Source organism: Tursiops truncatus, chromosome 4 (genome assembly GCF_011762595.2).
Source record: "Tursiops truncatus isolate mTurTru1 chromosome 4, mTurTru1.mat.Y, whole genome shotgun sequence".
Lineage (NCBI taxonomy): Eukaryota > Metazoa > Chordata > Mammalia > Artiodactyla > Delphinidae > Tursiops > Tursiops truncatus.
The window spans coordinates 95262178-95288692 of record NC_047037.1 but is presented as its reverse complement, the minus strand read 5'-3'; the positions used below and the strand labels follow the sequence as shown (position 1 = coordinate 95288692).

Below are 26515 nucleotides of genomic sequence, written 5' to 3'. Positions count from 1 at the left end.
AACTAAGCCCGTGTGCCACAGCTCCTGAGCCTGCGCTCTAGAGCCCGCGAGCCACAATTACTGAGCCCGCATGCCACAACTACTGAAGCCCATGTGCCTAGAGCCGTGCTCCGCAACAAGAGAGGCCACTGCAATGAGAAGCCCATGCACCGGAATGGGAGTGGCCCCCGCTTGCCACAACAAGAGAAAGCCTGCGCACATCAATGAAGACCCAATGCAGCCAAAAATAAATAAATAAATAAATAAATAGGTTTTTCTGAAAAAGACCTAAATGTAAGGCCAGATACTATAAAATTCTTAGAGGAAAACATAGGCAGAACACTCTTGACATAAATAGCAGCGATATCTTTTGAATCCACCTCTTAGAGTAATGAAAATAAAAACAAACAAATGGGACCTAATTAAACTTAAAACCTTTTGCACAGCAAAGGAAATCATAAACAAAAAGACAACCCTCAAAATGGGAGAAAATATTCGCAAATGAAGAGACCAACAAGGGATTAATCTCCAAAATATACAAACAGCTCGCACAGCTCAATATCAAAAAAATAAACAGGGACTTCCCTGGTGGTCCAGTGGTTAAGACACCACGCTTCCAATGTAGGGGGCGGGGGTTCAATCTCTGGACAGGGAACTAAGATCCCACATGCCATGCAGTGTGGCCAAAATAATAATAATAATAATAATTTTTTTTAATGGGAGGAAGATCTAAATGTACATTTTTCTCATTTTCCAAAGACATACAGATGGCCAAAAAGCACAAGAAAAGATGATCAACATCACTAATTATTAGAGAAATGAAAATCAAAACTACAATGAGGTATCACCTCACACCAGTCAGAATGGCCATCATCAAAAAATCTACAAACAATAAATGCTGAAGAGGGTGTGGAGAAAAAAAGGGAACCCTCTTGAACTGTTGGTGGGAATGTAAACTGATACAGCCACTAAGGAGAACCGTATGGAGGTTCCTTAAAAAACTACAAATAGAACTACCATATGACCCAGCAATCCCGCTACTGGGCATATACCCTGAGAAAACCATAATTCAGGAAGAGTCATGTACCACAATGTTCATTGCAGCTCTATTTACAATAGCCAGGACATGGAAGCAACCTAAGTGTCCATCGACAGATGAATGGATAAAAAAGATGTGGTACATATATATACAGTGGAATATTACTCAGCCATAAAAAAGAACAAAATAATGCCATTTGCAGTAACAAGGATGGACCTAGAGATTGTCACACTGAGTAAAGTAAGTCAGACAGAGAAAGACAAATATCATATGATATTGCTTATATGTGGCACCTAAAAACTGGTACAAATGAACTTATTTACAAAACAGAAATAGAGTCACAGATGTAGAAAACAAACTTATGGTTACTAGAAGAGAAAGAGGTGGGGGAGGGATAAACTGGGAGACTGGGATTGTTATATACACACTATTACACATAAAATAGATAACTAATAAGTTCCCTGTATAGCACAGGGAACTCTACTCCATACTCTGTAATGACCTACATGGGAAAAGAATCTAAAAAAGAGTAGATATATGTATAACTGATTTATTTGCTGTACACCTAAAACTAACACAACCTTGTAAATCAACTATACGCCAATAAAAATTCTTAAAAATCAAATACATAAATAAATAATAAAACTGGGTATAATAACAATGTAAATTTCTTTTTTAACTCCCTCATCTACCTCACTTAAGCTAAATCCAGAATTTTTTTGGCTGAATGGCACAGCTTGTGGGATCTTAGTTCCCCAACAAGGGATCGAACCCGGACCCACAGCAGTGAAAGCATGGAGTCCTAACCACTGAACCGCCTGGATTCCATAAATCCAGAATTTTTTCTTTTTTTTTTCTTTTTTTGGCTGTGTTGCTGCGCATGGGCTTTCTCTAGTTGCGGCGAGTAGGGGCTATTCTTTACTGTGGTGTGTGGGCTTCTCATGGCGGTGGCTTCTCTTGTTGCGGAACACAGGCTCTAGGAGCACGGGCCTCAGTAGTTGTGGCACCCAGGCTCTAGAGTATAGGCTCAGTAGCTGTGGCGCACGGGCTTAGTTGCTCTGCGGCATGTGGGATCTTCCCAGACCAGGGATAGAACCCATGTCCCCTGCACTGGCAGGTGGATTCTTAACCACTGTGCCACCAGGGAAGTCCCAGAATTTTAAATGAAGAAACCACACCCCACAAATCTGAAGTAAGCCAAGGTAGAAAAAGAGTATCCAAAGCCATGCTCTCTGTGTGGTCTTGTAAGGTGCTCTTGATTCCTCTCACAGCCCTCCTTTATGATTTCTTCTTGTCCCTCTTTGTTCCAAAAAATACACCAAATTAAAGTCCTCTGTGTATAATTAGAATGTGTCAGAGAAAAGTCTCTAATCAATTATTATAATGCAAATCAAGGTACTATGGCATTTAAATCACAAAATTCTATAGGAAAAAAGATTATCTTTCTAAAAACACAGATTAAATTTTTTTAAACACCTCTATGTAGGTAGAAACTTCATTTTACTTGTTTTGCTACTCTTGGCTTATATAAAAGAAATAAATAAATGAAAAAAAGTATGTTTAAAAGGACATACATACATATTCCAAACAGTAAATTTCAGCACATGACTTGAATACAACTCTTCAACATCTACAGTATCATAAGTGAATGAATCTCAGGTGCTCTAATATATTCAGTCATCAAAGAAATGAGTTCTGTTCTATATAAATCTAAAATAAGACTTGGAAAGTATACTGGAAAATTTTACAATGATTTAAACAAGGCTGGTCCCAGAAAGGGTTTCCTAGCTAACCCTTGGTTTATTAGGATATACCATTCCCAAAAAAACACTGATTAATTATGGATTTACAGTATTTTCCCTAAAATTTTATTAAAAAGACAAATACCAAAATACTTTCAATATTATTAACTCTAAAGATAATGCAAAGGTTAAGAGCAAAACTAATACATACCTTATGTAACTCCAAAGATGAAGGCTTTTTCCTTTTCCCTTCTGTGACAATTTCTACAAAGACATAGTAAAAATTATAATTTAACATTAAATGAGATAACATAACAGAATAAATCTTTTCAGTTATCTTTTGTTTCAAATTAGTTTCTTGTTACATTTACAATTTACATTGATACATTTTACAGAACCTGAAGGACTAAAGGTCAAAAATAATCAAAGAGTAGCAGATTCTCACAAAATTTCTCAATTAAACAATATACATATGATGACAACTGAAAAAAGAAAGCTGGTTCTAAGAACTCAGTAAGAAATTCCTTGGCAAAAATCCTAGTATCCAGGGACTTCCCTGGTGGTCCAGCGGTTAAGACTCCACGCTCCCAATGCAGGGGGCCTGGGTTCAACCCCTGGTCAGGGAACTAGATCCCACATGCCGTAACTAAAGATTCCTCATGCTGCAACTAAGACCTGACGCAGCCAAATAAATAAATAAATATTAAAAAAAAAAAAATCCTAGTATCCAGTAGGTCTTCGATTTATGTTGGTTGAACCATAAGACCAGATAAATTCTTATAATGGGGGGTGGGGGGCCACAGGGGAGGAGAACACAAGGTGAGGGCTACATATCTAAGCATTTATGCAACAGAGAACAGCTTAAGTCTTTCCTCACCAACCTTTTTGAGACTTCTACTGAATGATTCTTTCATTCAGTCAACAAATAATTACTGAATGTCTATCATGTGTCTGGCACTGTGCTAGCCAGTGGGTATAGTGTAGTGAGCAAATTAAACACAGCCTAAGTCTTCCTGGAACTTACAATTCACTGAAATTTCTCACAAATTTCATAATAAAAATGAATGGTAGAGACCCACACAAATGTGATCACCTATTTATGACAAACACACCACTGCAATTCAGTGGAAAAGGGATGATCTTTTCCATGAGTAATGCTGACACAATTTGATAACCAAACAAGGTAAACAAGTAATAAACATCACACTATATCAAAAATTCTTTTTAAATTGATCATAGATTTAAATGTCAAAGACAAATAAAGCTTCTAGAATAAAAATGAGGGGAATATCTTCATGAACTTGGGGTTCGCAAGGATCTCTCAAACAAGACTCAAGTAGTACTAATCCATAAAGGAAAGGATTAATAAACTCAACTTCATTAAAATTAAAAACTTCTGTTCACCAAACCTCATCATTGAGTGAGAAGGCAAACCACAGACTGGAAGATTATTTATAATTCATGTATCTATGTACAGCATGGTGACTATAGTTAATAATACTGTATAATACATATATCTGTCAAAGGATTCATAACCAGAACACATAAAGAACTCGTATAAAGCAAAGGCAAGACAACCCAATCTTCAAAATGGGAAAAAGCCTTGAATAGGTACTCCATAAAAAAGAATGTCCAAGTGGCCAATAAACATATGAAAATATGCTCAATTTCATTATTACTAGGGAAGTGTAAACTAAAATGGTAAGAGAATACCATTACACAGCCCTTGGAAAGGGTAAACTTAAAAAGAATGACAATACCAAGTATTGATAAGAGACTAGAAGTCTCATATATTGCTGGTGGGAGTGTAAACGAATACATCTACTTTGCCAGTCAGTATCTACTAAAGTTAAACACCTGCCTACTCAATGTCCAACAATTACATTTCTAGATATTTAATCAAGAGAAATTAGTGCCTGTGTCCACCAAAAGGCATGTATAAGAATGTTATCTTTGTTCTTAATAGCCAAAAACTAAAAATAATCCAAATGTCCATCACAGGAGCATGGATAAACCTTTTCATACAATAGAAAACTACAAGCTTTGCACAGTGGCAGTATCATAGCCAACGAGGTTTATCCGAGGCGCAATTATTGCTAATTGAAAACTACATAGTAATAAAAAAGAATGAATTACTGCTGTGCACAACACGGATACATCTCACAGACATTACGTTCAGAAGAAAACAGATGCAGAAGAATGTATGATTCTATTTATGTGGAATTCAGGAACAGGTAAAACAAATCAGTTAGGATAGTGTGAGTACCCGAGCAGGGAAAAACTACTGACTGACTGGGATGGGATACAAGTTAGCCTTCTGAGATGCTGGAAATGTTCCGTATCTTGATCTAGGTGATAGTTATACAAGTGTATGTATACAAGTATAAAAAATCATCAAACTAAAGATATTGTACTGTGTCGTATGTAATATCTCAACTTAAAAATTAAAAAACCTTTAAAATAACAGTTATAACGAATGGGCTATAGCTTATCCAGAAATCTACATAGCTGAAATAATTTCTCTCATTTCATGAAAATAGCATGAATTTCACCATATGCATTTCCTCGAGCAATCACTGATGTAAAAATTACTTTAACTTCTATACTTAAGCTTTCAATAGATTTAAATAATTTTCAATAAAGTAGCATTTCTCAGACTACCAAAAATATATAACATTTAGATAAATGGTAAGAAAACCTTTCTTACATAAATTCACTTTCTAGTCAACTTTCAATTTAATAAAATATATGTATTTTTAAAAAAGGAATATCAGTTGCTTAAATCACAGACAGACTCATTGAGTTAAAAATGCTTCTATCCTATTTTGCAGAATGTTTGTACATTTCTTTTAGTGACTACTATTGTGACTTCCCAAAATTTTAGGGGTTCTATAACTGAGTTGCTCCATCTGATACTAGGTTGGTATTAGAGCATTTTAATAAATGATGCATCGCTGCTTGTGACTGTCTGGTATAGCACAGTGCTCTAGAGTAAAAATATTAAAGTCCAACAACCTAAATTTATATCTTGGCTTACTAGCTGTGACTTCTCTGAGACTCAGTGTCTCATCTCTAAAAAGGGGACAATATCCAGCTTTTCAATTGCCAAGATTAAAGTGACATAGTCTAGTCTCCCAAAAGAAATAAAAGCAAAAATAAACAAATGGGACCTAATCAAACTTAAAAGCTTTTGCACAGCAAAGGAAACCATCAACAAAATGAAAAGACAACCTACAGAATGGGAGAAAATATTTGCAAACAATGTGACTGACAAGAGCTTAATTTCCAAAATATACAAACAGCTCATACAACTCAATATCAAAAAAACAAAACAAAATAAAACAAAACAACCCAATCAGAAAACGGGCAGAAGACCTAAGTACACATTTCTCCATAGAAGACATGCAGATGGCCAAAAGGCACATGAAAAGATGCTCAATGTCGCTAATTATTAGAGAAATGGAAATCAAAACTACAATGAGGTATCACCTCACACCAGGCAGAATAACTATCATGGAAAAGTCTACAAATAATAAATGCTGGAGAGGGTGTGGAGAAAAGGGAATCCTCCTACACTGTTGGTGGGAATGTAAGTTGGTACCGCCACTATGGAAAACAGTATGTGGGTTCCTTTAAAAACAAAAAATGGGGACTTCCCTGGTGGTCCAGTGGTAAAGAATCCTCCTTCCAATGCAGGGGACATGGGTTCGATCCCTAGTTGGGGCACTAAGATCCCACATGCCACAGGGCCACATCTACTGAGCTCGCATGCCTCAAAGAGAGAGCCCACGTGTCACAAACTACAGAGTCCATGCGCTCTGGACCCCACACGCCACAATTACAGAGCCCATATGTCCTGGAACCCGCACACCACAACTAGAGAGAAGAGAAGCCTGAGCACCACAACAAAGACCCCACATGCTGCAACTAAGACCCAACACAGGCAAAATAAATAAATAAAATAAAATAAATATTTTTTTAAATAATTAAAAAATAAAAACTAAAACTGGAGGGGCTTCCCTGGTGGCGCAGTGGTTAAGAATCCACCTGCCAATGCAGGGGACACGGGTTCAAGCCCTGGTCCAGGAAGGTCCCACATGCTATGGAGCAACTAAGCCCATGCTCCACAGCTACTGAGCCTGTGCTCTAGAGCCCGTGAGCCACAACTACTGAAGCCCGCGTGCCACAACTACTGAAGCCCATGCACCTAGAGCCCGTGCTCTGTAACAAGAGAAGACACTGCAATGAGAAGCCCACGCACTGCAACGAAGAGTAACCCCCGCTCGCGGCAACTAGAGAAAGCCCGCGCGCAGCAACAAAGACCCAACGCAGCCAAAAATAATAAAATAAATAAATTAAATAAAAAAACAAACAAACAAAAAATAGAGCTACCGTGATTCAGCAATCCCACTCCTGGGCATATATCCAGAAAAGACGAAAACTCTAATTCAAAAAGATACATGCACCCCAATGTTCATAGCAGCACTATTTATAATAGCCAAGACATGGAAGCAACCTAAGTGTGTATCAACAGATGACTGGATAAAGAAGATGCGGTGTGTGTAGACAGACACACACACACACACACACACACACACACACACACATATATATATACATATAATGGAATATTACTCAGCCATAAAAAAGAATGAAATATTGCCATTTGCAGCAACAAGAATGGACCCAGAGAATATCATATTAAGTGAAATGTCATAAAAAGATAAATATACGATATCACTTGTATGCAGAATGTAAAAATTAATACAAATGAATCTAAATACAAAACAGAAACCGACTCACAGACATAGAAAAAAAACTTATGGTTACCAAAGGGGAAAGAGAGTGGGCAGAACGATAAATTACAAGTATGGGATTAACAGATACAAACTACTATACATAAAATAGATAAGCAACAAGGATTTACTGTACAAAACAGGGAACAATATTCAATATCTTGTAATACCTATAATGGAAAATAATCTGAAAAACATATATACAGCTGAATCACTTTGCTGTACACCTGAAACAAACACAATAAATCAACTATATTTCAAAATAAAGGGAGATCGTCTCCCTTTAGAGTATATCTGGCAAATACTGCAAATAAATGATAACTATTATTATTACAATATTTTATACTAAAATACCCCTCTTTAAGAAACCTTAATGTATTTACATTAGCATACGGAAAAATCACTCTAATTATTCCCATTATATATATATGTCAAATAATCAGAAAGCATGACTTTTTCTCAAGGAGCTTGTGGAACCATTCATTCATATATTACATAAACATTTATTTTAAACAACAGTAATTACCATTGCCAGGCACTATGCTAAGTACTTTACACAAATTATTTTATTTAATCTTACAAAAGTCTTGTGAGTTCAGTAATGGCATTATCTCCATTTTATAGATGAAGAATCTAGGTTTGAAAAATACAAATAACTTGCCCAAGGTCACCATGTTAATCCATCACTGGTCTGATTCCAGAGGTGGAATTCTTAACCAGAACACTCTAGGCATGCTGGATGCTACGGGGATAGGAAATGAATAAGACAGCCCCTGTCACAGAGTTAACAGTATAAAAGCAGAGATTAAACAATTCAGCAAGCTAGAATATATGATGGAATCTGGCAAACATCACATAAGAGGCGCAAACACCCATGGAAATTCAAAAATAGGAATATTTTTTAAGTTTGAGTTAATTAGGAGATAGTTCTTGAAAAGGCACAATTGAACTGGGCTTTGAAGTAAGTTTTAGATAATAAGTTTTAGACAGGGAGAAATGGGTGGTAGGACAGTGCAATGCTAAGTGAAGCCAAGAAGTGAGTTATCAATCTAGGTATATGTGATGAAGCAGCTCACATTAGCCAGCCTCCTAAATTACTGAAGACTCACATTAGAGTTATACATCTGAGAGGCAGGTTTGAGACAGCACCATTACAGCAAAGTTCCAGTCTGAATCTTTAGAGCTACTCAGTCCTATACATAACCCACTCCCTGTGTTACCATATCCCCCCTCTAATCTACTTTCCAATCCTCTGCCTTCTATCACCAGGCTTGGGAATCACATTCACCACCCTAGATTCCAATCCCTACAGCTTATTACCTTGCTATTCTCTCATCTCTTAGGGTAATGCCACTCTACCCTTTCCACTACATTTTTTTTTTAACTTGACCCTTGAGTACATGTCTTTTTAATATTCTCTTTGTTTTTCTTTTTATTGAGGTATAGTTTTCATCTACACTCTTCTCTAGCTCTTCCCCAGCCCACCAAATTCCTTTCCAAAGTCAATACAATTTCCTTAAATTCTGAATCTTCTCCTTGAACATTTCCTCCACCTCAGTTTAACTGAATCCTTTTTATTACATAATTATACATTATACATCTTTTTATTTACTACACTATTTTTTTAAGACTCTCTCAAGAATATTCTTCTCCCACTTATAAAAACAGGGGAAGGGATTAACAACCTCCTCCCCCTGCCACCACTTCCAATTAATATTCATCCTTATTGCAATAATTCCTCCTTTAAAATTCCCATAACTTGTATGTATTATTACCTCACCCATATTATAATTGCCATGTACTGACCCAAGACCCTTTCCAACATTCCTAGAATATTCTGATACTTGATTCATAGTTTTCCTCTCTATCATTAAAACCTACCATCATACCGAAGCTCTAAAACTTTCATAAATCAAATCACTCAATACAATGGACTCATCTTAATTTACTCTAGTCCAACAAACTTCTTCATATCACATTCCCATTTCAACAACGTGCATTCACAAATAGATTTAATAGGGTTACACTTCTCAAGCTCACAAATGTGAACCTCTCGTTCTACAACATACTGTCCTTTAACCCTTCCATTTCCTCACTCGCACTGATCCCATTTTTTACCCCCACATCGTATAATATCCTTTAACCCTAAGTAAAACTAAATTCTTTTATTCCCCCCAAATTCTTGCTCCTAGACTGATTAGCACTGCTAAAGAAAATCATAATTGTAGTAACCACAACTGGTACTATCTACAGACGCACACGTGTTTTAACAAATACCTTTTCAAAATTAGTTAATAGTTCTTTTTTTTTTTTTTTTTTTTTTTTTTTGCGGTATGCGGGCCTCTTACTGTTGTGGCCTCTCCCGTTGCGGAGCACAGGCTCCGGACTCGCAGGCTCAGCGGCCATGGCTCATGGGCATAGCCGCTCCATGGCCTGTGGGATCTTCCTGAACTGGGGCACGAACCCGTGTCCCCTGCATCGGCAGGTGGACTCTCAACCACTGCGCCACGACGGAAGCCCAACAGCTCTTCTATTCATCCCTAATTGACCTCCTACTCTATTTTGAGCTCCCAATACCACCTGAAAGTCCCTCTTTCTCAAAAGATGATCTTGCCTATTTCACTTAGAAGCCATGATTGCAATATCCTTAACTTCTCAAAATTTATCTATATCTTTATCCATCTTCCCACCTTTACACAAGTCTTATTTAACAAACTGTCCTGAGTCTATCCTCCCCCATTTCTTCTAAGACTTCACCCTATCAATTATCTCCTACCAGATATCGTTCTCTCTCCAGTGAACCCTTTCCCATGCCATACAAACCTGATTTTTATAGTCTTTTTTAAATAATCCTTTCTACTTAATTTCATACTCAAGCTTGTTCCAAAATCTTTAATGCACATCTCATCTTCTATTTCCTCACCACCACTCATTCATTTAGCCTCTTGAAATCTGGCTTTTGTCCCTATTGCTCTACTAAAATCAGTGGTTAAAAAAAAAAAGTGACCTACTAATTGCCAAATCCAGCATCCTCATACTGCTTTAACTCTCTGATTTACATTGCATTCACTCTCCCTTGCTTCCCAAACCTATCATACTCCTTCTAATCTGCCTAACTGCTCACCAGTGTCTCTTCCTCCTTACTTTGAAATTAAATATATGTGATTCAAGATTTTTCTCACTCCATACTCTTTCTGTGGGTAATCCTATCCATTCCAATGGCTTCAGCTAACATCACTGCAAATAAAGTAGTTTTACCATGATTAATTGTAGATTCTGGTTTTGAACTTCAATTATGGTTCATCAGACACTGCATAATATGCAGCCATCACCTGGACCTACTGAAAAAAGAAAGGTGTATCATCATGGGACACTAGATCCTCAAGCTGAAACTGGGGGAGGAGGGAAGAGTTTCAAAATCAAGCAAGTCTGAGAAACACTGCATGTTCAATCTCTTGGAGAGGCAGAATGTATAGTAGCACAGCAAAAGCTCTGAAAAATCCTGCAGTAAATAAAATTTTCTTATAACTACAGTTGTCCCATTTATTTGTCCATCAAACCTTTTTTCCGAGTAAGATTCACTAACATCCTATGACAGTAAAAAAGATTTAAATTATATGTTTTGTAATCAGAAAGACCAGATTTTGAATCCTGGCTCTGCTTCTTGTATTGCTAACAGTTGCTTACCCTCCCTAAATTCCAGGTTCCTCATCTGTATATCAGAAATAATAATAACCACCTCAGAAGGTTTTCGAAAGAATTATAACATCTGTAAAATTCTTAGCATGCTGTTTAGTACCTAAGTACTAAAAAAACTTATCTATCCTTAACTGCAAATGAGAATGAACACAGATCTCCAAAGTTGTTGCCTGAACAGTTGATAACTTGAAATTTACTTCAACTTTCCTGTTTTAATTCAAAAATTCATTTGGAAGTTGTGATCTATGACTCTAATATATCTGTTATACTTTTGTTGTTGTTAAACATTTCTAATGGTCATGCTCCCTTGAATGACCATTAGCACTTTATTATTTCATTCAACTGTCACTAGACCTGTCTCTGGTACCAATAATTTTTTATCTGTGTCCCCATCTAATTCACTGCTTTGATATGCTGGAAACCTGGAAATAGGATATTCATCTTTATTGGGGTAATAAATAACTTAAACACATAGATTCAGTATAATAGGAAGAAAGCCTTCAGAAGCTTCTCATGAGTGAACTTTAGCATACAAACCATGTGATTTCTCCTCTCATGCTTAGAGGTGTTTTATGCTTGATTCTTGATTCATGGTCACATTCCAGAAAAGTGGGGCAATCAGAGTTTTCGTGGTTCTTCTACTTACAGAATTTTTCTTTATTAACTCATTTAAAAACAATAACACAATGCATGTTAACGTAACGATTTTTTAAATAACTTTAGTTTCAAAACATTGAGAAGAATGGCATTATTTTACTTTTTGCAACTCTCTTTAACATCTAACTTAATAAAAGACAGATGATTTCCTCTATATGCTTCTGCATTCAATTTGTTGTGATACATGTCATGTAGCCTCTGGAAAACTGTCCTGTACACAGGTAGAAGATTAAGAGGGAAAGGCAAACAATGTCTTAAAATTATGAAAAACCGTGTAAGCTCACAGACCCAAAAGGGACTCAGGGAACCCAGAGGTTCCCAGACCATACCTTGAGAACCAGTGCCTAAAACAGATACAGCCATGCCAGAAGCCATCCAACTCCTACAGTTGTCAGTTATGTGAGTCCACAAATGCTTGTTTTTTTGTTTTGCTTAAACCACCTGGAATTGGGTTTCTGCTACTTGCAACTAAAAGAGTTTTGAGCAATACACTATGTAACCCTTCATAGTTCTTCCTTGTTCAGGAGAAAGTTTAGGAAAACCTAGTGCAGTCTCACAGAGGAAACTTGAAACTTCATATCTTGTTTTCTCTCTCGACTGCTATCCGCCTTCCTTATACCTCTAACTTAGAATTCTTCCTGTTATTAATCAAAATTTTACCTTTGGGTACTTATGAAATTCTCACGATGATAAATGTCACTTCCAGTCATTCAAGTTCCAGTTAGCAACCCTCCTAATGAAATGGCAACTGCATGCACATAAATGTCACACAGAATTCAGAATCCCTTTAAGCCAACTGATTGTTCTGTTTCTGAGAATCTATGTGAGAAAATTAAATATACACTATTCAGAAAAGAAACATTCTTAAAAATTAATATTCATCTCTTAAAACCAGATGAATACTGGAGAACAGCTAGTTAATATTAGATCTGAGAATGGTTTTTACTATACATTAACAATTACTTTTCAGAAAGGACAGCTCCAAAAGGGAAGTCAGCAGAAAAAGAAATCCTCTCCAGAGGGATAGCTCACATAAATATCAACGTCTTTTAAGAATTAACAATTTTAAGGGCTTCCCTGGTGGCGCAGTGGTTGAGAGTCCACCTGCCGATGCAGGGGACATGGGTTCGTGCCCCGGTCCGGGAAGATCCCACATGCCATGCCGCGGAGCGGCTATGCCTGTGAGCCATGGCCGCTGAGCCTGCGCGTCTGGAGCCTGTGCTCCGCAACGGGAGAGGCCACAACAGTGAGAGGCCCGTGTACCACAAAATAAATAAATAAATAAATAAAATTTAAAAAGAATTAACAATTTTACTCTCAAATTTTACTTCCCACAACTACTTGCACCAAACTAACTGTAATAAATAGATAAATAAATCTAAGTGTAACCAGGTAAAGAGGATGGGATTTGCTGAAGAACAAAGCTAATATCTTGCCCTTACCCCCAAAACAACGTACTAAGCCAAGGAGAAATGCTTTTATTGAAAAAAGGCTGTGCATGTTAAACTGAGGTATGATTACCCCTAAAGTTCTGTGTGAGGAAGCACACAAATGACACCAGATAAACACTGTGCATAGGCCTTATGTGTCAATTTCACTTGAAGGTTTTAGGGGAGAAAAAAGTATATTAAAACAAACACCGATCTACTGAAGGCATATACATACATACATATGTGTGTATATATGTATATATATAATACATACATATACTTTCAACAGCAAAGAATATCTCTAGAATACACACACACACAAATGGTAATACTGGTTGCTTATGAAGAGGAATTTAAGCTACTTTAAGCAATGTCCCAGAGATCCATGTTCACGCTCCTTTGTGGCCAAAAAAGTTTGAGGCACACTGCCACAAGGGCACTCCTAAATAAATGTAGAATTGTCTAAATAGACTGCATAGACTGTCTATGCAACAACAGATGGCACAATAATAAATAAGAAAATTTAATGAAATAATTGATTCACTGAATGTTAGTGTACTAGAGTGTAAGCTTATTAAAGAGCCCTTGTCCCCTCCTCCTCTGGTAAGTCCACAGGACTTAATACAGAAACTGCGGTACCCTTAATGGATGAGATCTTTGACAGAAACTTGCTGACTGGGAGGGGCTCGACCTCGCGTCTTACACCTCCACTTTTGTGTTTCTAAGATGTAGTACCCAAAACTGAAGACAGTCATTTAAGCAGCAAAACAATTTCAAAAACAAAAACACGCTGAGAATAAAAACACAACGAAACATGGCTTCAAATCCTTTGTTCGACTTTTGAATCGCTTTTGGAAGAAGGGGGTATCTGGAAAATAAAAACGTTATTAAGCGGGCCGGCTCAGAAGACCAAGCAAGACACGTTGCTTGCAGCACTTAGACGAGGAATGAAGTGTCAATTAACATGCCCAACCTTTCCTTCTTTGCTGCTTTTACCTGCCAGGAGGTACAGGGGGGAGAAAGAGCCAAAGTCGAGAATCAAAGGAAGAGAGGAAAGTAGGCGCTGAGAAGCTGGAAATGAAACTGGAACACTGGTGGAATTACGAGGAAGGCGTGGCAGGAGAGCGGCAAGCCAACCGGGAAGAGCCGCAGGCCGATGAGACCCAAGGAGGGTGCTCGCGGGAGAAGGACAAAAATGAAAAGGGGTGACGGGGTGAAGAGCGGCCGAGGCTTTGATGACAGCTCGGAGTGGGTCTTCGACTCGCAGGGGCCCGCGAGACCCGGGAACCCTCCATTGTGCGCGCCCCTCCACCCCACTCCATTCCACTCCCCACTCCCCTCACCTCCTCCCCTCCCCGCCGCGCCCGACCCCGAGCCCGAGCCGTAGCCCGAGCCCTCGCAGCTCCGGGCCGCAGCACCCGTCGTCGCCTGTTCCCCCGCTTTGCCCGAGGTAGGAAACAATATGCTCAGCCCTCCTCCGACCCTTTCTCACCGGATGAAGATCGCCGTCGCCCGGCCTTCCCCTTGTCCATCTTCTCCTCCTCCTGCTGGAATCGCAGTCGCTGTCACCTCAAGACCCCTCAGGCTGGGGAAGGGAGGGGGAGGGGAGGGGGGGGAAAAAAAAGCCAGGAAAATGTGAACTGCGCTTGCGCAAGAGCCGTCGCCGGCCCTCAGACCGGAAATTAGCCACCCCTCCCACCGCCACCCGGAAATCACTTCCTGGGGGTAGTTTTCTCTGCGGGCTACCGTTGCAAGTGCTTATTAAGTGACGCTGTTTTCATTGTCTCTGCCCCTGTTAGAAACTGAGACTGGGTGCTAGGTTTTAGCCCGAGATCGTCAAGGCTTTGTTGACTTTGAAGATTAAATTGACTAAAAACTAAACCGGGGAAACTTTAGGAATTCCTCCACTTCACTGAATCCCGCGAGGGGACCCCGGAAATATGAGAACAAAACGTTAGTCCTTTTATGCTACTACTTTCCTCATGGACTCTCCCATATATTTGTCCTCAAGGCGCTTCCTCAGACTCAGAAAAAAAGATTTTAAGACGACAAAAATCAATAGCCTAGCTGCTGGTTTAGCAGTTGGAGTGGAAATCAATAAGGTCAGCTGAGGAGAGAATGTCAGAGTAATAGAAAGGATCTCTTCAAACTCACCATTTTTAAAGGCCAGGAAAAAAGATAAGTTGCACCTCAATTTTTTAAAACATAAAATGCTGAGATGCTAGAAAGTGGTGGGTGTAAACGAATTTGTGCCGCTAATTTTTATTACAGTACTTAAAGGAATAACCCTGACCTCGAACTCAACGACTAGTACTTGCAGACTGATTTTTTTTGTCCTTTCATAGGACCCATCAGTTTAGAAAATTGTCCTACTTTATTAGCCGTAATGTACATATTTGAATAACTTTTTTTTTTTACTGTGTAAGCTTTAATCACAGTAAGTTTCACAAAATTCAGCAGAGCGCTCCAGAGGCAAAATGATACTGGAATGTTCCAACAGTTTAACATCCGCTCCCCCTCCCCCATTTTACCAAGGCCAGTAAAGGGACTCGTCCAGCTCATTACCAGAGACCAGGTTTGTGCTTCTTGAGCCTTGCTTCTTACTTACAGTGTGGCCTGTGCGGAGCTAAAAGTAGGCCTCCAGGTGATGATCCTATTGGGCCGGGGGGAGTGTCTTACATGGCAGGAATGGCTGAAAAGCAGAAATACTTCAGGGCTTGATGAGAATGAAATTCACTACAAGGATTTCATTTAGAGGCCCTAGTTTACGTTTAACAAATAAAAACACTGCCTACTGAAAAATATCTGAATTTTAAGTTTCCTCATAAATCAACTCTTTTAATTGAATGATTTAACTCAAGAATCATACTGGCTCAATTCATCAGCCAATATTATAGGAAACTAACTGCAAAAGATGGAAATAGAGCTAAGAGGTGGAAACATAAAAAAGGAAATTGTAAGTAGGCCTAATCCATTTCAGTCCAAACTTACAGCTTCCTTAAAAGAAGTTTTAAAGTTTAGCAGTAAGAAGTGAACCTGTGAGAAATGAAATTATAAGAAATAATATCATTCAGCTTGCAAATATGTCATTTAAACTTGTCATTGAACCAAATACAGCATTTCTGCTAATAAAGACTTAGTGGGTCAGTTTGTTTCTTTGAATTGGAGCTGGTTTTGAATAACATATGTGAAGATAAATGGCCTTTAAGCTCAAGAATTTTAAATTTGCTTTTTATTTTCAAATTTGCTTTTTAAACCAGTATTTTTATTGTTTAGTTTTAACAATCTCTACTACATAGTTGACTGTATTGCAAACAACTATAGGACTAAAAAGTTCAGTTTTTTACTTTTGAGGGAGTCATTTAACAACCTTACTTTTCCTTTTATGAAAGACTAATTACACAGTCTTTTCTTTTATAGTGTTTTATGATGTTCAGGAGAAAGCTTCCTTATTTTAAAATAAGGAAGAAAGACCAAAAAAAGTGAATGATTATCTTCTCTTTGTATGTTTGTAAATAAGTTCATTTCTCTTATGTATGTTTAGCTCACACTGTATAGAGCCTTTTAAATTAAGATTATTTGAGATTAGAAATTCATCAGCCCAGTATTTTATAGGAGGAGAGGATGGACTGGTTTGATCTTAATGAGTATGGTTCTTTATTGAGTGTTAAAAGTGCATATAAAGTGTTTAAGTTAGGTATTCATTATATTTTTGTTTTGACTACACTATTAAAAGCAGTGGGTGTGTTTTTTTAATAGTTTCAAGACATAGTGGCAGTGTGAAATTGATCAACCCTTTATTTTACCCCTTAATTAACAATTTCTTTGGGGAGAGCTTAACAAAATCTAAAAAGACCCTTCTCTTCACAGGTGAATTAACTTTAAGTACAATCTGAGTATAAACAGGTTCGGTTGGGCACTGGGTACATCCTGACTTCCTAAACTGTTTTAGAAATTAAAATCTGGAATTCCTTACCATGGGCTCCTGGAAAGCCTAGATTTTGCAAAGATATTTGGAGCACTGTGTCATGTTCCTATTAGCCTTATTTTTGTTAGTAGTTGAATCTTATCCTTAAAATATTGAGAATTCTTATGTGAAGGATTTTTCTTCTAGATATAAAAGAATTAACATATGATTCATGAAAAATGACTATAGGTTTTTTTGTTTCAAGGATATCTTCCTTTTTAAGACAATGAGCAATTTTAACTGCCCTACAGTGTAATAGCCTATTCCTAGAAGTTATGAAAACCTGCAGTAACTTGAGGTATTTAAGCAAGAGATGGGTAATCTCTTGTCCAGGAGGCTATAGGACAAACCGTTAATAACCTAAGTTTTTTAAACTGTCATTTGGCTCTGGGGCTCAGCCCCAGGTATCCTGTACATACACCACTATCTTCTTTTTCGGTTTTTATGTTAGATTAATATATTTTTTATAGAAAAAATTATATTTGTATTAATTAACTTCATGGCATACCTCTCTAATACGTTTTTTTTCTGATTTTTTTGGCTGCATAGTCTTTGATTTGCTCATCATTTTTTTTTAATTGTGGTATACTTGATTTACAATGTTGTGTTAGTTTCAGGTGTACAGCAGAGTGATTCAGTTATACATACATATACATCTTTTTTTTTTTAACTCATGCATTCAAATTTATTTTGCTCTTAATGAGTAAGGTACAGGGGCAACAGTGTTGAGCTAAGGACTGAAATTAGTGGGGTTGACTCTCTGGACCTCACAGGAGTGAGGGAGCTCCTGGAAGGCAGGTACTATGTGTGTCCCCAGCATCTCGGACAGGGTCTGGTGTCCCAGACCCAGCTGAAGATTGAAAACACAGTATACACCTATTTTTTTTCAGATTCTTTTCCCTTATAGTTTATTACAATATATTGAGTATCATTCCCTGGGCTATACAGTAGGTCCTTGTTGGTTATGTTTTATATATAGTAGTATATATGTTAATCCCAAACTCCTAATTTATCCCTCCCCACCAACACTAACTTTAGAGTGTTCTGTCTTAAAATGTGATATTTATTTAGCATTTCTATGCCTTAATACATTTGGTTGATTTTAATAGAAAAATTTCATTTTATGTTACTATTTAGTAAAATTGAAGCTTTAGGTAGTCCTGTCTTCTTTATCCTTTATCTTTTGGTACCCCCTTACCTCTAAATAATCCCAATCAAGAAGCATAGGATCTAGGATTGGGCAACGTCAGTAAATCCAAAATCTAGCTGTCAGAATTTCAGTTTCCCAGGAAGGCATATCAAGTTTAAAAAAAAAAAAAAAGAACAAAACTCAACTACTAAACTATAGGTCTTAGGGCTGTGTACATAGGAGATAAAACCATAAAGAAATAGAAAGCATTGATTTCTATAAAAGTCTGGAGTGCTTGCTCTTGGAGGGGAGGAAGAGGGCACTTGAAGGCACTTTAGGGGGGGCTCGCAAAGCTAACCTGGGGTAGTTACAAGGGTATCTTTATAATAGTTCACTAAATTAGTTTTCTAAGAAACTTTCCTAGGAGATTCTGTTACATACTCAAATTTGGGCAACCCAAGATTTCTAACATCTGATTTTTTTCTTTCCATCACTAATATCCTATTTTCTGTCTTTGCCTCAGGTGGCTTAAATTAATCTTCTTTAGTCTTTCCTGGGGAGAGGTAGGCAGGGGGAAGAGATTTAGTTTGCTCTTCTTTGAATCTTTTACATATAAAATTTCATAAGCTCTATTATTTTCTATAATTTACTAAATGGAATTGTATACAGGCATAATTATTTTTCTGAAAAAAGCCCTCATAATTGCATTTATCTGTTGGGAAAATAAAAATAGTGCTGCTTTTTACCAAAGCAGTAATTCTTAAATGATGTTTTCCAGGGTTTTTTTTGTTTTGGTTTAGTTTGGTTTTCTAAATATATAAGTAAATAAAAACATGTTCATTGAAAAAAGTATCTTTAGATATTTTTTCATTTTCTTAGTGAAGTATCACTCATTTGTGCTTCTTAATGTCATAGGATATACAACAGGACCTCTTTCTTAAATACACCAAAGGACTGTAATTACTGTAATAGGGTATATTACTGTGTAACGTGGGGTTAGACCCTAACTTCCCGGGTTGTAAAATTATATTTTCATAAAAGTTTACTGATCACTTGTAAAGAATGTAAAATATTGTTAAATATAACCACTTTATGATCCTAGAGAAGGAGTTTGTTAAAACCAAAGTAAGCTAATTAAAATTACTTGCATCTGTGATTCTGTTGCCCCACCCACCCTCTTCTTGTCAAATTCAGAGACAGAAAGTAGAAAGATTTGCCAGGGGCTGCTGCTAAGGGGAAATGAAAAATTATAGCTTACTGGGTACAGAGTTACAGTTTTTCAAGATGAAAAATGTTAGATGGATGGATGGTATTAATGGTTGCACACAATGTGGGTGTACTCAGTGCCACTGAACTGCCCATGTAAAAATGGTTAAAACTATAAATTTTTAATGTATTTTACCACAATTAGTTAAATAATTTAAAATAACTATGTTTTGCTCTAGTCATGGCTATAACAGCAGTGTCACCACCTAATCCAGGTTACTAAAAGGACCTAACTTGAAATTCTCGTTAATGATTATATACTCTTTTCCCTTCTTAAAATGACTAGAGTATTCGATATAGAAAACTAAGTGACTAACAAAACCCCTCACCAAATTTTTGGTGAATGAATGAAAAAGTACTGTGTATTTTTTTTTTTTTTTTTTTTTTTTTTTGCGGTACGCAGGCCTCTTACTGTTGTGGCCTCTCCCGTTGCGGAGCACAGGCTCCGGACGCGCAGGCTCAGTGGCCATGGCTCACGGGGCCTAGCAGCTCCGCGGCATGTGGGATCTTCCCGGACCGGGGCAAAAACCCGTGTCCCCTGCATCGGCAGGCGAACTCTCAACCACTGTGCCACCAGGGAAGCCCAATACTGTGTATTTTTAAAATCACTGGTAAAAAATGAATCTTCTCTCAAGTTTGTAGAGCTGCCTGAGTTATTTTGGGCATGTCAGTTTACCTTTGAAAGCCTCACTTCTCTATAAAATAAACATATTAGCTAAGAATATCAATGAAATCCCTTGCAGCTCTGACAGTCTTATTCTATTTATTTATTTATGGCTGAGTTGGGTCTTTGTTGCTGCACGCGGGCTTTCTCTAGTTGCAGTGAGCGGGGGCTACTCTTCGTTGTAGGTGCATGGGCTTCTCATTGCTGTAGCTTCTCTTGTTGCAGAGCACGGGCTCTAGGCGCCGGAGCTTCAGGAGTTGTGGCTTGAGGGCTCTTGAGCACAGGCTGAGTAGTTGTGGCGCACGGGCTTAGTTGCTCCGCGGCATGTGGGATCTTCCCAGACCAGGGCTCAAACCTGTGTCCCCTGCATTGGCAGGTGGATTCTTAACCACTGCGCCACCAGGGAAGTCCGACAATCTTATTCTTAAAGCTAAGTTATCTTATTCCAAACCACTCTTTAGAAAACTAAGTATATAAAACAGTTTCTCTCCTTTATTTTAATGGACCATCTTGATTTTCAAAAGAGAAAATAAATATATATAGATGTATAGGATAGTCTCTAAGAATAATTCATAAATCAACATTTATTAACTTTAGAATTATAGAAGGAGCCTCTATAATTTTTCAAAAGCTTTGTGTGCATCTTTCTCCTGTATATACAGCTAGAGGATTTTTCTCTTTACTTTCTTATGCCCTTAGCAAAAATTGTAAAATTCTAACAACAATGTTTAAGTGCCTACTATTCACCAGGCACTATTCCAAGAACTACTGAACAAAACAAAACAAAGTCCTTGTCTCTGCTGTCATGGAACTTTTTTTTTTTCAGCCGTGCCGCACAACTTGTGGGATCTTAGTTCCCAGACCAGGGATTGAACCCATGCCCCCTGAAGTGGAAGCACAGAGTCTTAACCACTGGTTTACCAGGGAAGTCCCAAACTTATATTCTAATGGGAGGGAACAGACAGTAAGCAAGTATATGTCAGTTGGTAATAAGTGCAAAAACAAAAAGAAAAGAAAACTGAGTGAACTGATGAGGATGATTATAATTTTTGTGACTTTCTGTTTGAATACAAAAAAAAAAAATCCCCCCCCAAAAAAAAGAAAAGGAAGAAGGAGGAAGGGAGGGAAAAATGAAGCATCATAGATAGACAGGGAGTAAGGAAGGATTAGAGGGGATTGCCCTTTCAGATAGAATGCTCAGAGAAAGTTTCTCTGATCAGATAACAGATGGGCAGAAACTTGAAGGAAATGAAGCCCTATAGATATCTAGGGGAAGAGTATCCCAATCTGTGGGCATAGCAAGGGGGATGCCCTTAAATAGGAGTTTGCTTTACAAGTTGGCGGCAAAGAGGCCAGGTGGGGCTAGAGTGAAGTAAGCAAGAGAGTGGTGGGAAATGACACCTGAGAAAGCGCTAAGAGCCAGATGATGTAACTAGATGAGTAAGCAAGTGAGAGAAATGGAGGGAAATGACCTTGGAGAGCTAAGGGTCATGGGGGACCTTGTAGGCCATGGTAAGAACTTAGGCTTTTATTCTGAGTAAGAGGGGAGACAATGGAGCATTTTGAACAGGGGTGTGATATCCAATTTAGATGTTTTGAAAAGATTGTTCTAGCTGCTATGTGTTAAACAGACTACCAGGAGATAAGAGTGCAAAGAGATTAGATAGGAGGCTTAATAATGAAGGTTAGTGTTGATAGTGACTTGTACTAGGGCTAGGGCAGTAGAGGTGGAGAGGTAACAAGTGGTTAGATTAGAGATATATTTCAAATAAGGGAGCCTACAGATTTGCTGATTGATCAGATGTGGAGTGTGAAAGAGAGAAAAGAAGGTTGCAGCACAAGCAACTGAAAGAATGGAATTATTTATAAGATGAGAAAGACTAAAGGGAGAGTAGACTGAAGGGAGTGCTTTGGACGTGTTAAGTTTGAAATGGCTATTTGACATCCAAGTAAATATATCAGGTAGACAGCTAGATATGAGAGTTACAAGTTTGAGTATATTAACCAAGCAAAATATGCTACAATAAATTCTAAAGAATTGTCTACCTTTTCATTCTACAGGATACTCTGCACCTTGCTCCTGTTCACCCCACCTATACCTGTCCTTTATATATCTGTGTGCCATTTGGGTTTTCCAGTTTGCAAACTCCCATTCTTTTCCCCCGAGAATTGTTTCTCAAACAACTAGGTACACAAGCACTTAAAGGTGAAAAAGAGTAACTGAATGCCATATACTATGTGCTATTAGAAAATACTCATTTTATTTTACTCTCTGATTGAAAGAAAAGTTAGCTAACAAGGTTCTTTAGTTCGTTGGTTTAGTTTAGTTTAGTTGGTTTAGGTTTAGTTCATTGAGGTTTAAATATTCAGTACCTTTCTCTTTATTTCAGTAGAGAAAAAGGCAGTTTCCAGCACAGCACCTGAATAAACAAAGTATTTTTAGATCTAAGAGATTACTGCTTTTCTGGGCAAACCTCCTCATCCATGCCAAAGTATAAAATAGACCCTCCTTTTTGGAGAGCAATTTGGCAATATCTGGTAAAATGGAAGATGCTGATATGACCTAGAAGTTCCACTTCTAGGTATATTGCCTTAAGAAACTCTTGATATGTGCACAAAAATATAGCTATGTTTGTTATAGCTTTGTTTATAATAGTGGAAAACTGGAGCAACCTAAATATTCTTCAACAGGAAAATGGTTAAACAAACCATGGCATATTCAAGCAATGGAATACTATAAACTGATAAAATGAATGACCTAGGACTATGTTTATTAATGTGGATAAAAATCACAGTGTTGAGTGAATAAGGAAGGCTGGACAAGAGATATATGTTTTTTTTATTTCACACTTCTCAAAAAGGAAGATCATCCTATCTTTACAGAAACTTCCACGTGTGAGACAGTACATAAAATGGTTTTTACCTATATTAGTTAATTTAATTCTCACAGCAGCTTTGTGAAATAAATGATGTTATCCTATTTTGCATTTATGCATTCAAAAAATATTTATATAATATTTGTCAGACACTGTTCCAAGTACTGCAGATACAGCAGTTAATTAAACAAAGTTCCTGTTCTCATAGAGCTTTTATTCTAGTGAGGGGAGACAGATAATTTTCAAATATACAAACAATTATATACCAGGTGGTAATGTAGGCTATGAAGAAAAATAAGCAGAGTAGCAGGATAGAGGGTAATAAGGATTGCTATTTTAGATAACATAAACTAAGACTCAAAAGTAGAAAAAACCGAAACTCATAGAGGTAAAGAAACCTGCTGAAAGTCACTCAACATAAAATTTGGAGCTAGGATTTAAACCTAAATCAATCTAATTCCAGAGGCTCCTATCTGTCATTTACATGCTAGGAAAATATATTAATTACATAATAGCACCTGAGATCAGCAATACTGTAAGGAAAAAAGTTTTTAAAGAATAGAGAGCAGTGTAGATAGGTTGGATGCTTCGAACAACCAAACACCTTCATGAAGTATTAATTGGGAATCAGGGAATAAGATTCAGTGAGAAAAGAGTTAAGAAATCAAAGCAAGCAAGCACCATGTTGATTTTGCCTTAAGCCTTGATAGCAGCTTGAGTGGCACTGAAAATCATTTTATGGAGTGCTATTTATTGGAAGTAGGTTGTGGTTGCCAGTGTGAGTGTTAAGAAATTAAGGAGTGAGAGTATTCATGAATTTGTTAAGAACATGAATTGGAGTCAGATAGCCTCGGTACCCAACATTTATTTAACAGTTGTTTGGCACAAGCCACTTAACTTTTTTGTTGTTTTTTGTTTGTTTGTTTGTTTGCCTCAGAATAGAGTCTATTTGAGATTTTTTTTCCAGGACTTAACCTTTCAAAGTCTTTTCTTTTCCCTTTGGGCTATGTTGACAATAACTAAGTTCACTTCTCAGTCACTTTTTTTATTTTCAAATATCAGAATAACCATATCTTCTATTAGTAGATAAATTGATCATCATCTACACTGCCTGGTTCACATTTCACTTCTACTGCCATCCCCTGCCATTTATTTAATAGCAAAAATGTTTGAATGCTTACTGTGGAGATAAAGACCAACCAAATGAGAAAAGCAAAACCTATTCATTCTGAGCTCACTATAGCAAGGGAGTTAGCCACCATCACTTGCATTTTGGCAGTGACTCAAAGGCAGGCAGAGGAGTGGGAAAGCTTTGTAGTGGAAAAAAAAGGGAAGGCTGCTGGTATGTCCTGACTGGACACTGTTGGCATGAGGAAGCTGAATGCAAGATAACTAGAAGGGAGGCATCCTATGTGACTGTTTAGGGGTGCATATTTGGCTTTCTCTGGTGGGTCCTAAGTTGGAAGCGGGGATAAAAATTAGGGAAGCTCTAAGTTATTAATCACGTCCTGGCCATTTTGGACCCACTGTAACAGAAGTTATTGTTTGGCTTCTCAGCTTGTCACTAGAGGTAGCAGTCTGACTTCCTGAGATTCTGACTTACAAGACTGGCTTCCTGGGCTGTTTATTGGATCAACAGATAAGGGATTGGCTTCCTGGGCAAGTTGCTGCAGGTTGTGGGTCAGAGTTCTGTTTTTATATACCGTCTGGCCATTGTCCCTTAGTGTATTCAGTTTCTCACTACTTTGCATCGTTCACAATTATTTTGAGTTAAAATCTTTACCATAATGTTAATGTCTTCTTAAAGTGCTTAATTCAGTATGATTTCCCGCAGGAAGACTTTAGCAAGATGAAATTTTTATTTTATTTTTTCTGGTACTGACATAATATTGCTTTTCACTTTCAGTGGTTACCAGTGACTCAGGAACTGAGCTTCCGAAAATTTATAGAACAATCTGATTTACTAGAGGAACTTAAATATGACTTCAATGAAAAAGCTGAATTGAGACACACTGAGACACATAAGCCTTTTGTCTTTAACTATTATAAAAATGTCCTGGAGAGGAATAGCAAGCGCTACCAGGCCCTTGGCCATTTGCTTGAACAATACATTTATGAACTTTTGGAAAAAGTGTGCAAATTACAAAAAGTATATATCCCACCAGAGGCTGATAAGGAACCAAGAAGCTTCTTTTTCGTGAGTGAGAGAGCATTAACAAGTCATCATTCTGCTCTTCTCGTCCTTCTTCAGGACCGTGGGGTCTTTAGAGCTGGTCAGTGGAGTCAGCAGGCAGTAATACATCATGGTCTCCAACATGGAAGTCAGATACCATGTATTCAAATGGCATTGCAGGCACATTATGATGTAATTGTGCTAAACCCCAACGACAATTTTGTGGACCTGCAGACAGAAAAAGAGTGGAAAGGCCTTTTAACACAAAATGTTGAGTCTCCTTCCAGAAAAATGGTTCAGACTGAGAGCTTTTTATCTCTCCAGCAGTCTCTCCAATGTATTCCAAAAAGATGCAGCAACACTCCTGAAGAACACATGGCTTATATTTGGGATTACTTCATTTCAAAGGCTGAAGGCAAGGATGTTGCCTTCCTTGTACATGGTTATGGAGGCTTGGTTTTTATGGACTTGCTTGTTCGTAGAAAGTGGGAAGTAATGAGCAAAGTATATGCTGTTGCACTTATTGACTCTGAACATCACGTAGGACACCAGCTGGGGAGTGACATCCAGTTATTAGCATGGATAAAGCACCACTGCCGTGAATGGGTGACAAGTCCAAAGCCTTTGGATAAACCTGCAGCTACTGTTTTGAAAAAGGAGTTTCCCACGGTTTCTGCTGGTACAGAAGAACACAACTTAGCCCCTTCCTCTAGCCTTCAGTCAATTTTTAAATACTTCAGAAAATCTTTGAAAGCCAAAGCAGCTATTAATTTCTCTCGAGTGCCCATAGTAACTAGAAGCTCCACAAAAAGAAAGCAAAGTGCTTAAGTTACTTTTTTGCCATCTAAGATTGTTTTGTCCCACTGAAACTTTGCTAATGTAGATGCTAGAAGAAAAAGAATACTTCCAACTCATAGGCAGTATGTTCTGGCTTGAAATTTGATTTGTTAACTCTTTTAAAAAGTGAGTATGTTCTCTTCCGTAGCCTATTGATGAACCAGGAAGTCAGTCAGTACTATCATTAATATTTTACAGTATTAGTCAAATTAAGAGTAGTCTAGTTAGAGGATCTTCTTTTGAAAAGATTTCTCAGTTTCA

The 26515-nt window shown here is 37.7% G+C and overlaps 2 protein-coding genes and 1 pseudogene across 20 annotated transcripts in view; 2 read left to right on the top strand and 1 right to left on the bottom strand.

Moving 5' to 3' along the window:
* Window positions 1–26515, bottom strand: part of SENP7 (SUMO specific peptidase 7) — a 171753-nt gene that overhangs the window by 138572 nt on the left and 6666 nt on the right. For 8 of the 19 annotated variants that reach the window (XM_073804289.1, XM_073804287.1, XM_073804291.1 and 5 more), the window contains 4 exons: window positions 15951–16034; window positions 14835–14927; window positions 10815–10897; window positions 2972–3024 (listed from right to left, as the gene is read on the bottom strand). Coding sequence is in view for 6 of the 19 variants with exons in the window: in XM_073804292.1 (XP_073660393.1) it covers window positions 2972–3024; window positions 10815–10817 (56 nt within the window). In the remaining 13 variants the exon portion in view is untranslated. Of the gene's footprint in view, window positions 1–2971; window positions 3027–10814; window positions 10898–14834; window positions 14928–15950; window positions 16051–26515 lie in introns of those variants that run through there. The other 11 variants (XM_073804290.1, XM_073804288.1, XM_073804286.1 and 8 more) reach the window with 7 other exon arrangements.
* On the top strand, window positions 4800–4882 carry LOC117312280 (U4 spliceosomal RNA; annotated as a pseudogene).
* Window positions 15831–26245, top strand: LOC101318245 (putative protein ARB2BP). The gene is made up of 2 exons (XM_019923171.3): window positions 15831–15917; window positions 25151–26245. Exons 1-2 carry the CDS (start codon window positions 15831–15833, stop codon window positions 26243–26245), a joined length of 1182 nt encoding a protein of 393 aa, XP_019778730.2.